General features: G+C 41.5%; 1 protein-coding gene across 6 annotated transcripts in view; it reads right to left on the reverse strand.

Moving 5' to 3' along the window:
* cacna1g (calcium channel, voltage-dependent, T type, alpha 1G subunit) overlaps positions 1-14,926 on the reverse strand; it is a 274,185-nt gene that overhangs the window by 18,637 nt on the left and 240,622 nt on the right. For all 6 annotated transcript variants that reach the window (XM_037081174.1, XM_037081175.1, XM_037081179.1 and 3 more), the window contains 4 exons: positions 9,743-9,894; positions 7,332-7,441; positions 4,245-4,375; positions 1,572-1,642 (listed from right to left, as the gene is read on the reverse strand). In XM_037081174.1, coding sequence (XP_036937069.1) covers positions 1,572-1,642; positions 4,245-4,375; positions 7,332-7,441; positions 9,743-9,894 — 464 coding nt within the window. The remainder of the gene's footprint in view (positions 1-1,571; positions 1,643-4,244; positions 4,376-7,331; positions 7,442-9,742; positions 9,895-14,926) is intronic.

The raw sequence follows: 14,926 nt of genomic DNA on the forward strand, positions 1-14,926 counted from the left end.
TAGAGGAGAGAAATCCCTGGCAAAATATACTAATAACGAGGGACAACAAATATCTCATTCCACTGAGAAAACAAATAGAGGGGCGCGATGAAGCAGCCAGGAGGAAATGTAAGCTATGGCAATCGGCCATTCACTAAACTCAACCCCGGACAGCAAGTGTCCAATCATAGCTTCGCGACTGGAAGGCACAATGGTCCTGTCGAGCTTTGGATTTCCCTGTGTGTTGAAGCATCGGGCTGAGATACTCCTCATCTATAGAGCTTTGTGATGGTTTCTTGTTTTCCATTACAGAACCAGAAAAACAAGACAAAAGATGTAAGGATGTATTAAATACTTGTCATAGTAGTTAATATGATTTTCAGCTCTAAGGTAAGACGTAACCCCGTTTGTGGGACAATAAAGGTATACTGATTTTGATTCTGAAATGTTAGCACGCGTAGTTTAAATATGGACTTCTTCCCTGGGGCACATGGATTTAGCTACAGCATGTTATTGTATAGGTAGATGTAGCCGAAAAGCCGATGGAAAAGTCAGCCGAAAATATGAAAAAGTCGACAGAGAAGGAGGAGGCATTTTTACAGCTTAGCTTAATTAGCTCTGGGTAGCTACCTACAACTGATAAAAACGGACAAACCTGAAATGAGCTTGAATGAGAAGCTGCTTCTGTCTACCTGTAGCTTATCTTAAAAAAAGGACGCATTGCTTCAAACATTACAAAGCATTTCTTGTGCTACATCTGAAAAAGATAACAGGAAATAACAGCTTTAAAGGTACAATATGCAAGAATTTGCACTTACCTGTCAAATTCATACTCGGAAAAAAAAAAAAAAGGGGGACAGTACATCACCTGAGTAACCGCTTACTGCTGCTATCTTTAGCTGTCATTTGCGAATTAGCTCAGGGAGTGTTGGCATTTAAGTCATCATTTCTTCACTTTCTCTTGATGTATATATATATATATTTTATGCTGTCAACTAAAATGTTCACATATTGCACCATCAAATACAGTCAGAGAAGGGCTTTAGTAATGGAAAGTTTAGGGGTTTGTTGCTCCTGCTACTGCTCAACACCCCGCAACCCTTATCATCGGATTTATTTACTATGAACATTTCTGACAAGCTCTGGGTGGAATTAGCATAGAACACCGCTCAGTTTCTCGCTGAGTGACAGTCAGAGGTAGTGACAAAGAATTCTGCGAACACAGGAGTGTTATTTTTCTTCTCAGTCCAAACACCGCTGAAGTTGTTCTAATTTACCAACTCCGCCACCCTCAAATCCACCCACCATCGTTCAAAACAAAGCCTCAAGCTACATTCATTTCCCAATCTCTGCAGGGAGCTGGTTATGCAAATAAGGGTCTCTAGAGCTGGCAAAAAGCTCACGGGAAACAACAGCGCCCTGAAACAGAAGAATAAATACTGAAAAAGGAATGCCTCTGGGAGGTAATTTTAGGGACAGCTTCTTTGGGATGTGTTAGGAAGTGAAAGATCCATGGAGAAAAATACAGAGGAGGAAGGAAAAGAGAATTAATCGGCTTCGGTGGATGTTATTTAACAGATTTGACTGGGTACCTGAGGCAGGGCTTGCATAACGGTGTCCAGCAAAGCTCTCATCCCAACCGCCATCTTCAAGAGCTTCAGTACTGTAGGGGTACACACAAGCACAGGGAGAAAATGAAAAAGTGTCTCACCAATATTAAGATTGTTCAGTCTTACATAAGAGGACAGGGACTTTTGCCATCACACCTTCTGTGAAAGTGAAAGGACTCAGACTAAGCCAGCTCCATCAGTGTTGCCACAGATTTCCGTTTATTGAAAAACATTAAGATTTTAGGTAGCCTGATTGAGGTCGTATCCTCCAGATTGGGGTTGCAGTTTGATGAGGTCACTGGGCGGCATTGGGGTACCAACAGAGGTACATCAGGATTGACAGATAATGCATAATAATGAATGGAAAAGTAGAGATTCACAAAAAAATTGGTTTTTCTTGACCTGGAGTTTGGAGTGGTTGCCAACCCACAACAATGAGAAAACTTCTGAAAGTCACTGGTCTAGGAGGAACTGGTTCCAACAAGTGACACAGCGTGTTTGTTGTGAGATGTTCATGGCAACATTTACTGGCATTGGTAAGCACTTTTTTTTTTTTTTTATCTTCATCAAGAAAGGTTAGAAGTTTCCACTTGCTTCCAAACTTCGGGCTAAGCTAAGCTAAGCTAACTGGCTGTTGATCAAACCTTTACAATGACCACACTGAGATGAGAGTGGCAAAAACCTTCTCATCTGATACTTTGGCTTAATTTCCCAAAATGTCAAACTACTCCTTTATGCAGGAGTAATATAAATGCACAAAGACAGGAAATGGAAATTGTCTGGTCTGGGAACATATTGTTATCATAGTAGGTTTTACTTAAAATTAACTAAGAAATGGTACTTTTCTAATGCACAATACCAGGGCTCTACAACTAAGAAGTAAAACTGAATACAGCAATCATTAATTGCATTATATATACACATCTTTTCTACAGACAGCAACACTGGTTTGCACTTGCCTGAACATGCCTCTCATCAGGACTGTGTGTGTGAGCGGTGAAAATATAGAAATACAACAATGCATGAATATTTAAGTCCTGCATTCTCAATGCTGCTTAAGCAAAAGTATAAAAAGCAACATAACAAATATGCTTAACACACAACAAATTCACAGTGTTATATAATATGAGACTATTGTATGTTTTGTTTCAATCAGTGATGAATGCCTGAGAGAGCATTCCAATGTTGTTTATTTTCTCAACAGGGAGCCGACATTAGATATTTTGTGTGTTACTGCATAGATTGCTGCCATAGATGTGTTTTGTACGCAGTTTTGTAAAATGTAAACAAAAGTCATACTTGAGTAAAAATGATCAAAAAGACACTGTGTTAAAATATCAAAAGTTAGTCACCCATGAAGAGTACTACAACAAAGTCCTAAAGTATCTCACATTATAGGCACTTTAGTATTAACAGTAATTTTCTCACAATAAATGTACCTATGAAAGTTATAAGCAGAAATTAGAAATACTCAAGTAAAGTACTAGTACCTCAAAATTGCACTTAAGTATGGTACTTGTTATTAGTACTACATTGTATATCCAGGCACAGCTTCCGGGAAGCAGCTTGAAATGGACTGACATTTACACAGCAGAGACGATCAAATGTGATTAGAATGGAGCCGGTGTGTTAATGTAATCCAGCTAAATCGCATCTATTTAGTGTGTGAATATGAGATGCGTGGTGATGGCCCACATATAAAAACAATGGAGCTGCTTATCGTCCCCATTTAAACACAACAACATGATGTGCACGTGCCTGGTCCTCTGCATGACAGTAATCAATAATGACTTCCATGCAACTCCTGTTATTACACCTTCAGTAGTCAGACAAAACAGATGAGCCTCCCTCCTGTCCGTCTTATCTCCTCTTCTTCTCAGCTCTCCCCATCTCTCCCTCCCGTTAACTCCCCCCCAGGCTTCTCTTATCTTCAATTACCTGGACAAGTAATCGGCCTGGAGCACACGGTCAGTTTAGCTTTTTCCCTCTTCCTCCTGCCAAATCCGTCCCGTCTTTTTAACTTGACCTTTCTCCTGCACACTTTTCCTCCATTTATTCTCTCCCCAGACACACTGCATCCCCTCCATCTCTCCAACCCACCAACAAACCGTCCCTCCGCTCATTTATCTCTCATTATCCTCATTCGCTTCATCTCATCTTTATTCGCTCTGGCATCAGTTGCTCCCCTTTCTGACTTCTTTCCATCCTTTTCTAATCTATTTTCAGGTCAGAAGTTGTTCATCATCCTTCCTTTTCCCTCTCTCTTCTCATTTATTCCCTCCATACCTAGTCTACCTCTCGCAGCTTAATTCATTTACTGTCATGATGTGTCTTGGCTCGCTCCCACCCTCTGCTATCTCTCCTCACCCCTCTCCCTCTTTAGTTTTTATCTGTATATCATTCTGTGCTGTGTTTGTCAGCTGACTGTGTTTCTCAGTGCCATCTGGTCGACTCACACCCTGCCCGAACCCTGCTGAGACCTGCCACGCAAAAATAATAAAGCGGGAGTCCCGGGGATGTGGCTGCTTTACAGGGCATCTTAAAAGTGCAGCACCGTGAAATAGACCAGTGTGTGTGTGTGTGTGCATGTGTGTAAGAAGGAGTGTGTCAGGTTGGGGTTGGGATGGCTGGATGGACGGACGGGGGCGGTCATACCTCGTGCGATCCTCAGCACTCTCATGATGCGGATGATGGTGGGGTTGATCGGTAGAGAAGCCTCCTCAATCTTCTCCAGGGTGATGCCCATGATGGACAGCAGCACGATGACCAGATCCAGCTGGTTCCACCTACACACACAAACACAAACTCAGCAATCCCTAACACTGATTTAGATATCCTTCTGTCCAATGGCTGCAAAATCTGATCCAAGCAACTTATCAAAATCACCTATTTCTAATAAGTCTTTTTTCTTAAATTTAGAGATGTGAACTTGAGTAAAATGACCTGGATTTGATTTAGAATAGAGTCACAGTGACATTAAAATAAATAACCCCTGTCTTCACTTGGTCGTTAAGTACTCATAACCCCACAATTTTCAGAAACGAGGGCCAAGTAAGTTCATGTCATTATTACAGATATGTTTTAGCACCTGCCATTTACTGATCCATTCACAGTGTGCCAGATTAAGTGACATCTAGAGCTGAGGTTGCAAATGGCACACAACTGAATCTTCGATGCCTCATTCTTCCCTTTCAAAAAGGGAAACATAATATAATGACTGGAAACAGGGTAAAACAACTAGCCTCGCACTCTTTAAAAGGTAACTGAATCCACCTTTAAGGCTATTTATTAATTCTTTACACCTTTTTAAGGTAATCCATACAAAAACCAAAGTATAACATTTCAAGTTGTCGAGTGTTTCTTGGCCAGGCACCGCAACTTCATTGATTGGACTTTTGGTTTGCCTGGCCCCCTACGGTTGCAAGATATAAAGCAGTAAGATATAATGTGATATAATGTTGCTATATTTACATATGGAAATATGTATTATGAGGCTATAATAAGGGGATCTATATGTGCTGGTATTTGGTGGATGTTGTTACCTTTAAAAGGAGCCAGTGTAGCTGGCAGCAGTTTCTATATTTTCGTAGACAGGTGAAAGTGGTAATCATCTCATCTAACTTTCAGACAGCTATTACATATTTCCCCAAACTGTTCCTTTAAGAATATCAATATTAGCATGCACATTTTGCATTTTCAGACTTTTCCCAGGGATATTACAGTGAAATCTGTTTTTCACTGAGGCTGGATTCACATTGGATCTTGCGTAGCGGTGAAAACGCAGGCTTTCCTATTCATTTTAATGAGGGTAGTCTGTTTTGGCTGCAGTGGTGCGGGCCGCAACCTGTGCAGAAAAAGTTGAATCCGACTCTGCTTTTGGAGAAACATAGCCTGACGCCACGTTGCATTGGCCAATCACATAGGCTGGCGATCAGACTATGACTGAAGCCACAGTGGAGTATGACATAACGTGTCATGTTTATTCACTGAACTTGGCATTGTGCACCATTTTAAAACACATCTGTGGATGCTGCCGATCACTGTAGGACTGGCATGCTTAATCTGCTGTGGCAGAGGCTCGACCGAAGATCATAAGCAGAGTTGAACGGGTCAGTTGCAGGACAAGTTATTCATCATGGATAAATATCACAGAGAGAACACAACAGACATTTCTCTTTGTGGTGTTAAGTTTTATTTTCACTATGGTGCGGTCTTGTTCCCCCAGTCATAAACACAGCAATGATCTGCTTCATGCTGGTTGTTTATACTATTATGTTTAAGTGTTCACTGGTAGGACCCGCATGGCGCAGGATCAGCAGGGGTTCCCAACACGTCAGTAACACGGACCATGGATTGACACTCCCACACTTCAGCACCGACCTGTGGTGTTTCAGGTTTGCATCCAATGTGATCAGGTTTCTTTACCATCCTGTTAATTTGAAATGATCTGATCTGTTTTGTCACTGCACATGCATGATCATTCATAGCAGCAAACATAAGCTGTGTACGATACATTTTTACAACCCGTTTAACACTCAAACGATTTTGTGTGAAGTATCACTTTAATTTTATGGCGATTACGGAATAAAAACAAACCTCTAGGTTTTACTCAAGTTTTTATTAGTTTAACAATAAACTAATCTCATAAACTTTATATTTAGACAGGGAAGATTTTCTGGATGCATCGGAGTGTGAAGAAAGTTTAAGTGCTGTGAGGCAGCAAAAGTATAAATTCATTTCAGTGTATGATAAAGATAGATTTGATCCACTCAGATCAGGAATCAGCAGGCTACTTTCTCTCACAGATACTGGGACTGAATTGAGATCAAAGTGTTGGGACCAAAACTGATTTTCCAGCCCCTGTGCAATAAATGTGCGCTGAACGCAGTGTTTGGAAGAGAATGAGAGTGTAAAATTTTGAGTGAAGACAGCGGTGGGTGGTCGTACAAATCAGGATTGACATTTTCCATTGTAGCTTCTCCGCAAGCATGCTTTTCTCTGTCTTACAGTCCACGAGACACATCGCATCATCTTTCAGATACTCATTTAGATCAACACAAGGAAATCAACTTAAAATTAAACGGAGAGTGCAACATTATCCTTCAGGCTAAATGATGTGTTTATCTGTTTGTGTGTACCTGTGTGCAGCATGTGTGTAGTGAGGTAATATCAACACGGACCGCAGCCAAATCCAAAAAGGATAATGGTCTACTCTGGCAAAGAGAATGGACATCATGGAGCCCTTGGTGGTCAGCGTGAGTCCAATAACATGTTGTCTCCACTGAGCTGTGTGTGTGTGTGTTTGTGTGTGTAATCATGTACTGTATGCGTGATGTCAACATTTGTGCTGTTGTGATTGTGTTTGTGCATTATTGTGCGGTTTTCAGGGGGACGCCAGGGATTTCAAAGCTATGAAATCATCTAAGGCAGCATGTTTTATGGGTGTTTAACGAGGCCGTTTGTATTCATGCAGGCCTCACTGAGAACCATCCACCAAGGCACCTACGAAAAAGCTCATTTAAGCTCTGCAAAACGCTGCCTCAGATTTTCCACATGACTCACGGGGTTAAAGAAAGGTACCTTTACCCACTAACCTATAACAATATCACATCCACTGAAATGTCAAAACCCTGAGCTGGGTGGTAAATATTTATTCAGGATTACTGTCTGATTTGTGTCTGAGATGTTTTAGGAAAAAGGTTACATAACATCAGGGAGCACGGCAGTTACTCAAATACTGACTTGTCCTTGAAGAAGCGCCGGAAGCCGAAGGCCACCAGCTTGAAGACGGACTCCAGAACAAAGATGAGGGTGAAGATGTAGTTACAGATCTTCAATGCCTCAGTCAACTCCTGAAGATGTCAGAGAGATACATGTTACAGATTAATAAACTGCAAGGGCATCCATCTTAACAAGGCAGTAAAGCAATCATTACACTTCCTGTTATCTTACCTGAGCGAGTTGTGGCTTTCATTGACACACATTTAATACAATGTGCCGAAACTGCGTTGAAAACCTATGAAATGTTCTCACCCTACTGCTGTTTTTTCGCTCGTTAAAGACAAATAATCTTTCAGCTTCAACCCCGCCAATGACCTGCGGTGGTGGATATTTTTGCTGAGTAAATATACAGGTTTCCTGAATTTACAACCTTCACATGAAATACCAAAAGGTCCACATTGTAAACTCTGTCCTCCTCTCCGAAATTAGACATTCCATTAATAGATAACTCACATGGCCCTCCGCTCCTCCCTCCCTCATTTCTCTATGAAAAGGCCATTAGAATCAAAGTGTCCATTTTTGCCTCGGGGAGAACTCAGCGCCCATCTGCATGGGAAAACTGACCTTTAGCGGCGGAACGAGGAGAGAATCGGTGGGCTAAAGGGGAAAATTCTTACCGGAGACAATTCATCGATTCACAGCTAGTTCCAGTTTGTGATTCATTTCCCCATTCCTATCTAGCATTACCAGCGTCTACTCTTCTCAATGTTTGTTCCGCAGACTCCTCTCTCTTTTTTACTCCATCTCTGTGATTATTTTACTGTCGTGGAATCTTACTAAATGCAAATCTGTCCCTACACCTCTGTCAGTCCTTTTTGTTTTCACCTCCACCACAGGATTGTGATCTAGCAGGTGGCCTGCAATATGTTAGTGATAGAAATATTTCTCAAATGAGTGGGAGGCACAGCCCAGCTGGAGCCAATTAAGTTATAGATTTGTATTACCTCTGGGTGGAATTTGCTGTATTTAAATGTATACAGTTTGAAGCATTATCATAAACTCTTGTTGTATGTCTTCTTCTTTTTTTATTGCCCTCACTGTAGGTCATTGCTCTTACCAGGCTTTTACAATTCTTATTTTACTTTCATTCCTTTTTCTGATAACCTGATCCTGTTATCAACCTTGTTTAAAGAACTAGTATGTTATAAAGGCATATATATATATATATATATATATATATATATATATATATATATATATATATATATATATATATATATATATATATATATATATATATATATATATATATATATATATATATATATATATATAAATGCCTTTATAACATACTAGTTCTTTATATATATATATATATATATATATATATATATATATATATATATATATATATATATATATATATATATATATATATATATATATATATATATAGGATAGGCGCATAGGATAGGATATATATATATATATATATATATATATATATATATATATATCAATCAATAAACACCTTTATAACATCTACACACATCTCAATGGTATTTTATTTATTTTATTTCCCTCCCAGTCGCAAAAAGAAATGTTGGTATTTTAAGTTCTGCAAACCATGGACACGTTAAATTTGGATACTTCACACCCACATATTGACATCTTTTATAAAAACTGTTCAAATCACATCTATGTATGAGCTGAACATGGCGGAATAACGTAACAGCTAGCCAAGAAACTTGTCTGACAGTTCAACATTTGTGTGCACAAAACTGTATATTTTTTAACAACATGGTGGGACATTTCACAACTGTTTTTTAATGGCTTAAAAAAACAACTGTAGCTTCACTGTGTTCACTGCAATATTTTTCTGCCATGTTTGTGGCAACAGAACCACTTAAGACAAAATATGTTGTTTTCCTAACTTTGTGCTTTTTGTGCTGAAACCTAAAAAGACCAGAGGAACATCAGCCTGAAAATCAAGAAAGTCTAAATGCAAAGTTGCAAGACAAAGAAATACAAGAAATATACATATTATATGTGGTTTGCAGAAATTAACATTGTCAACATTTATTCTGGCGATTGGATAATATTCCAATGACCTTTAGTCTTAAAGGGCCAATTTAGATACTGAATTATTTTTCAGAGCACAGCCTTTTAGTTTTGAGTATCTTCTCTTGAATTGTATTTGTGGAAGAGTAAAAATTCCTTTGAAACATTTACAAACAGACAACAGTATGTACTGTATTGTAAGACAGGATAAAATCACTTACGTCATTTTTAGTCAGTGTAAGTGTCAGTGTGATTTCAACGAGCGACTACATACATAATACAATGAAGTGAATACAGTAATCCCTAGGAATCATTTTCAATTATCACTCAAGCCCATCATCACCCCCTCCTTCCTCCCCCCCACATCTGACCTCGGGCTGCTGGTAGTGCTCCATGGACATGGCGATGACGTTGAGCCCTATGACTATGGTGATGAACAGGTCAAGGTAGTGGCTGGTGCACATCTTGTGGATGAGCAGGCGGGTGGGGGAGTAATCCGAGTAGTAAGGCTTACTCTGAGCTTCTGTTGGAAGTGGGAGGTAGTTGGGGGTGGGGTGCAAGGAGCGGGGTAATGAGGAGGAGGAGAAGGAGGGGGAGTTCAAAAAGTGAGATAGGGAGGAACACGGTGGGACACTTTACAGTAGACCTGCTGTGCTGAGGGCTGGCACCAACGAAGCTGCTTTAAAAAAAAAGAGTTGTTATAGCGAAACACCCACCTTTACACTTCACGGACTCAAGATAGATATGTAGAGAGAAACGTGAAAAGATTTGAAAAAAGGGAGGGCAGATCAGATGATGGACAGAGAGAAAGAGGGACTCCTGTGGTCTGCAGTCGTGACTAATCAAATCAAACGGCCTCTCCTGTGATCAACAATTATATAAATGAGCTTTGAGTCAGTGTCAGATAGAAGATAAACAGAATAGTCTGATGTTGGGACACCTCAGTCTGGAGATCTGGCCATCTCTCCCTCTGTCTCTCGGATCATCACGTGACTCATCCTCCCCTTTATCCTTTCACTTCCCTCCACTCAGGAATACCGCAGGAGAAAAAAAACTTTTCCATACTCATCCATCACTTTTCGTCCCACACCTCTTCCCTCCATCCGGAGAGGATGGATGGATGGGCTGGGAGTCAGGATGAGGAGGAGAGAGGAGGCTCACCCAATCTATCACCTTATCACTCCATCAGTGAAGGAGAGGCTCTAGGTCGCACGGGAAAGGGAGTGACGCACACACTCGCGCACACGCAAAAGGCAAGTCCTTTGGGTGCTGGGAGCGCTCCCTCTCTGCCCAATTAGCCCAGGTGTGCTGCTGTGGTTGTAGCTGTGCTTGGCTGGAACAATTCCCACAAGAGTGTATACGTGTGTGTGTGTGTGTGCAATTCATGGTGTGCGCCTATCCTACCAGAGAAACAGGGGATAAAGCAGGAGAGCTGAGTGAGCAGGGTTTGGTAGCACGCTACCCGTCCTATCCCTGACGTTAAACATATACAGTATATCTGCATCTTTTTATATCTCCTGAGATAAACCTTTCCAGGTACACACTTACTGTGAAGTATCAAAGTAAATTTAGCATAATGTACATAACATTTTTCTTTTTTTTTTTTTACTTGTTACTTTATATTCTTTAAACTTAGCTGTAAATATTGCCATACACACATGTGATGTGCAAGTTGGACAGTTGTCGAGGTTTGGCAGTGGTCTGCAGCCTGATGAGTGCTTTCAAGTTAATTATTCTATATTTGTAGTCAGGTTCATCTTTGCCGAGGGCTAATTTTGCACCTGCTGGTAGTTATTGATAATGACAACAGGGGAGATGAGCCTGAACACTGCCAGTATACCGGCTGAACCACAGGGCACCCAGTGTTGGGAGTTTGACTGCTCCTGAACTCCTACGGAGATGTGCGTGCCAGAAAGTGAAAATAATGTGGCTTCCGGTGAGCTTGGTCCAGCTCTTCAAATGAATGCACTAAAGCAGGGTGACACACTCAGTCACCTGCTTTGCTTTTCATCACCGCAGGTTCTGGAGTTGTCTCCGCAGCAGCTTGTCGGCTGATCTTTATAAATGAGGCCACACTTCTGGACGTTTTACCATATGGCCCGCCAAGCAGACAGTGATGAAGCAGTTTTTGAAGCATCTTGGGTAAGTCTGGGCACATGTCGTTGAATTGGGGTAGTTTGACATTGCCCTTGTGGAATGCAACAGCTTCATTTATTGAGAGTCCCTTTTTACGAGGTGCTCAATCATCTTTGGATGAGCAAACATTAGTTCTACCGTGTTCCACTTACTGTCTGCAGCTGCATAGCGAACCAAGGCACACAGACATACTCAAACACAACGGTAGTCCCCTTGTTTCTCTTCCTCATTCATCTAAATATGTTGCCAAAAAAGCTGTTGTTTCGTGTTACTTTTTCTCTTCCTACCATGGCTTTTCTGCTGTCCAATTTACATTCCCATAGAGTAATATACAGGCCCAAGAAAAAGAGCTGAATATAATATGGGATAGCTGTAGCGAGTTCGCTAGATTGGTTCACTTTCTCCCTAAAAAAAAGTAATGTGAAGAAGTAAGTGAGCGTTGCCCTTATTATTATGGATGGGGCAAAGAGTGCAAGATCGGGGATAAGGGAGAGGAAATAGATGGAAAGAGAGAGAGAGACAGAAACCGAAGTTGGCTAAAGCTCAGCTCGTCTCTAGAGGGGAGGGGAGGGAATCAAGCAAGGGAGGAAAAGGTGAAAGTTTAGGAAGCTAAATTACACTTTCTACCCCAACTCTCCTGCTCTCACTTCCACTGCTCTTTTCTCCTCCACAGAGAAAAAAAAAGAGAGAGCGATGCCCTTATCAATTAGGAATGGAGTTTATGTTGCTTTTTTTGTGTAAGGTACTACAGCAACAGAATTATATTTGGCGCAGTGAGGAAAACCTTTTTTTTTGTCCCATCCTTCACTGATGTGACAGCCTCCTCTCGGCTCTCATCAGTTCGAAAGGGGATGAGGATGGGTACATGGGCACGGAGGGTTCACGGAAGGCCGCGTCTCCGTCCTCATGTTTGACACCATATTCTGTTTACATTGAACAGACCGTCCAGGACAGTCTTCTCATGGGGTCTTAGATCTCATCATGTTTGATGGATAACTGAGCAACATGCAGATTAATGTAATTTGTGTTCGTTGCCCAAATGGAAGACATTTTGTTTCCTTACTGCAGCTCGACAAAACAGATCCTCCAATAACTTCCACTTCATCTTCCGACATTTTTACGACCAATGTCCACCGGCTCCATGGCCTCGCTCGCTGCAGTCTCCACATGCTCAGGCTAATTTTGCATCTCTTTTCTCTCTCGTATGAAGAGGGACTGCAGGCTTTTTTCTTTTACCTATGGACACATGCATCTAGGATAATGCTACCTCACAAATTGACTACCTATTCTGTCTTTAGGTATTGGGAAGGTTGCAGCCTCGATACATATCTCTATCTCTATCCCTATATATAGCTGTTTCTTTTTTATGTATTAGCTGTTTAGGTTGGTGGACAGTGTAAAGAGTGTGACACACACAATTTAATTGGAGCTCACAAATATTACAGGCAGTCATTTCCAAGCTGCTGCACTGCGGCGCTGATAAAATCATTATTTATATCATAATAATAAAATCACTGACATTTAAAATGAGTGATCACAGTTGGGGACAAAAGGTCGTCTCCTTAATGCCACACAGCACCCAGCCCTCAATGGTTATTGGCAAAAGCTCCAAAACAAATGAATTAGTGAGGAGGAATGACCTAAACTTTAAGAAAAATATGCGTTTTACTGGTGTAGGCCACTTCATATGTAACATTAACGCACCCCTAAATGAGCTGCAAGTGTGTTGGAGACAGTCCAAAAAAATTCTGAGTGGAAAATTCTAAACTATATTAGAACTGTGGCTACTGAAGAACTGAAAAAGTAACCGACAGCCACAGCGCGAGCAGAATGCAAAGCAGCTGGACCCTGTGGACACTGGGGTTTGGATTTACTGAACGACTTCACTGACTTTAAAGAGAACTAAAACCCCAGTTGAAAATCTGCCTGAGGTCTGCCAAACAAGAAGAAGGAAAAACATTGTCTGAAAAAAAAAAACAAAACAAAAAAAACCCAAAAGACATAAATAATTCCCTGTCCAAAAACAACCCCAAACCTTATTCCTCCTTTTGCCTTCCAGTGCAGCCATCCTCCCCTTTGTGGACTCTACACTCACCTTTTGGGGGTGAGAATTGTTGGGGGGCTGAGGATTGGGCCTGGGAGTTGCTTTTGGACGCGGCCACGCTCAAAAACATAATCCATACATTTCCGAGGCGGTCTTTGTTGGGAAATACAGACACAGTAAGGGTCCTTGGTTGTGGCACCAACAGCACAGCACAGCACTATGGCTACGCTGTGGCTGTGTGGGTTGGATTGGATGTGTAGAGGATGGGTCTGAAACACGGTGGACCTGCCGCTGTCCAGAATGTGGTGACCATGTGCGGGTGTCTACTGTAGGTCGTGAAGTGGAAAGGATGTCGTGCCAGCTACTCCGATGAAAAGGGAGGCCTGACCATGACTCTTGAAGTAACGCGAGACACTGCTATGACTTTGATTCATTGGTGCAATGGTTTCTGATTTGCTGGATCTCTTTTTTCGATGTGTCTGCAGGCTCTATGAGGGTTCGGTGCTTCTATCTGAGATGTACAAATGACTGGAGGATCGGGGGTGAGAAGTGTGGATTGCTATGGGTGAGGGGAACAGAGGAGATGTAGGGACTAGAAAAGACTTAAAGTTTGGATCCGGCATGATGAAAAGAATGGCTGTGAAAGGAAGAGTAGGGCAACGGGTTGTAAAAGCAGCAACAGTGCACTTTTAAGGTAAAGGGGTCTGTAAGGGAATGATTGAAATGTCAGCGAGAAACACTTATTTTTCACATTTTTGAGGCAGTAAGTTTGGTTGGATGCAGCTGCTGCTTTTATGCCCCTGTCCTTCATGGTGAATGGCTCAGTAGTAAACCTTGAGACTCAGTGTCTGCCAGGAAAAATGTGTCAGCCTTCAATGTCGCAGGCTGGACGTCCAATTTTGAAATCCAGCAAACACTGAGTCTTAAAAACAAAACAGAAAAACAAACAGAAACAGTTACAGTAAAACAATCAAACAAAGATTTAAGTGGAATTCCCGGATGCTCTGCTGCCTTGCTTCAACATCAAACAGAGGAGAAAGAGGCACAGGGAGAAAACAGACACAAACCATACAAAAAAGAGAGATGAATTCAAGTGGGGAATAACAGAGAGGAGAGGAAAAGAGGCAAAGAAAATGTGACATCATTTAAAATGACAGTGCATGGTAACACACACGCAGCACGCACACACACACACACACGCGCGCACACTCGTCTGCACTCTTTTGACACACAAACGCAAATTGTGCTGGTTCACATGGTGGACTGACACACCTCTTTCTGAGTCATACTTGAGCATGATGGACCGATTGAAATGGGGGGCTGAATGGTGAAGGCAAGCGGTTTGGGCGGCGTGAGTGGAGGGCGGAGTAACAGG

The sequence above is a fragment of the Acanthopagrus latus genome, chromosome 20 (genome assembly GCF_904848185.1).
Source record: "Acanthopagrus latus isolate v.2019 chromosome 20, fAcaLat1.1, whole genome shotgun sequence".
Taxonomy (NCBI): Eukaryota; Metazoa; Chordata; class Actinopteri; order Spariformes; family Sparidae; genus Acanthopagrus; species Acanthopagrus latus.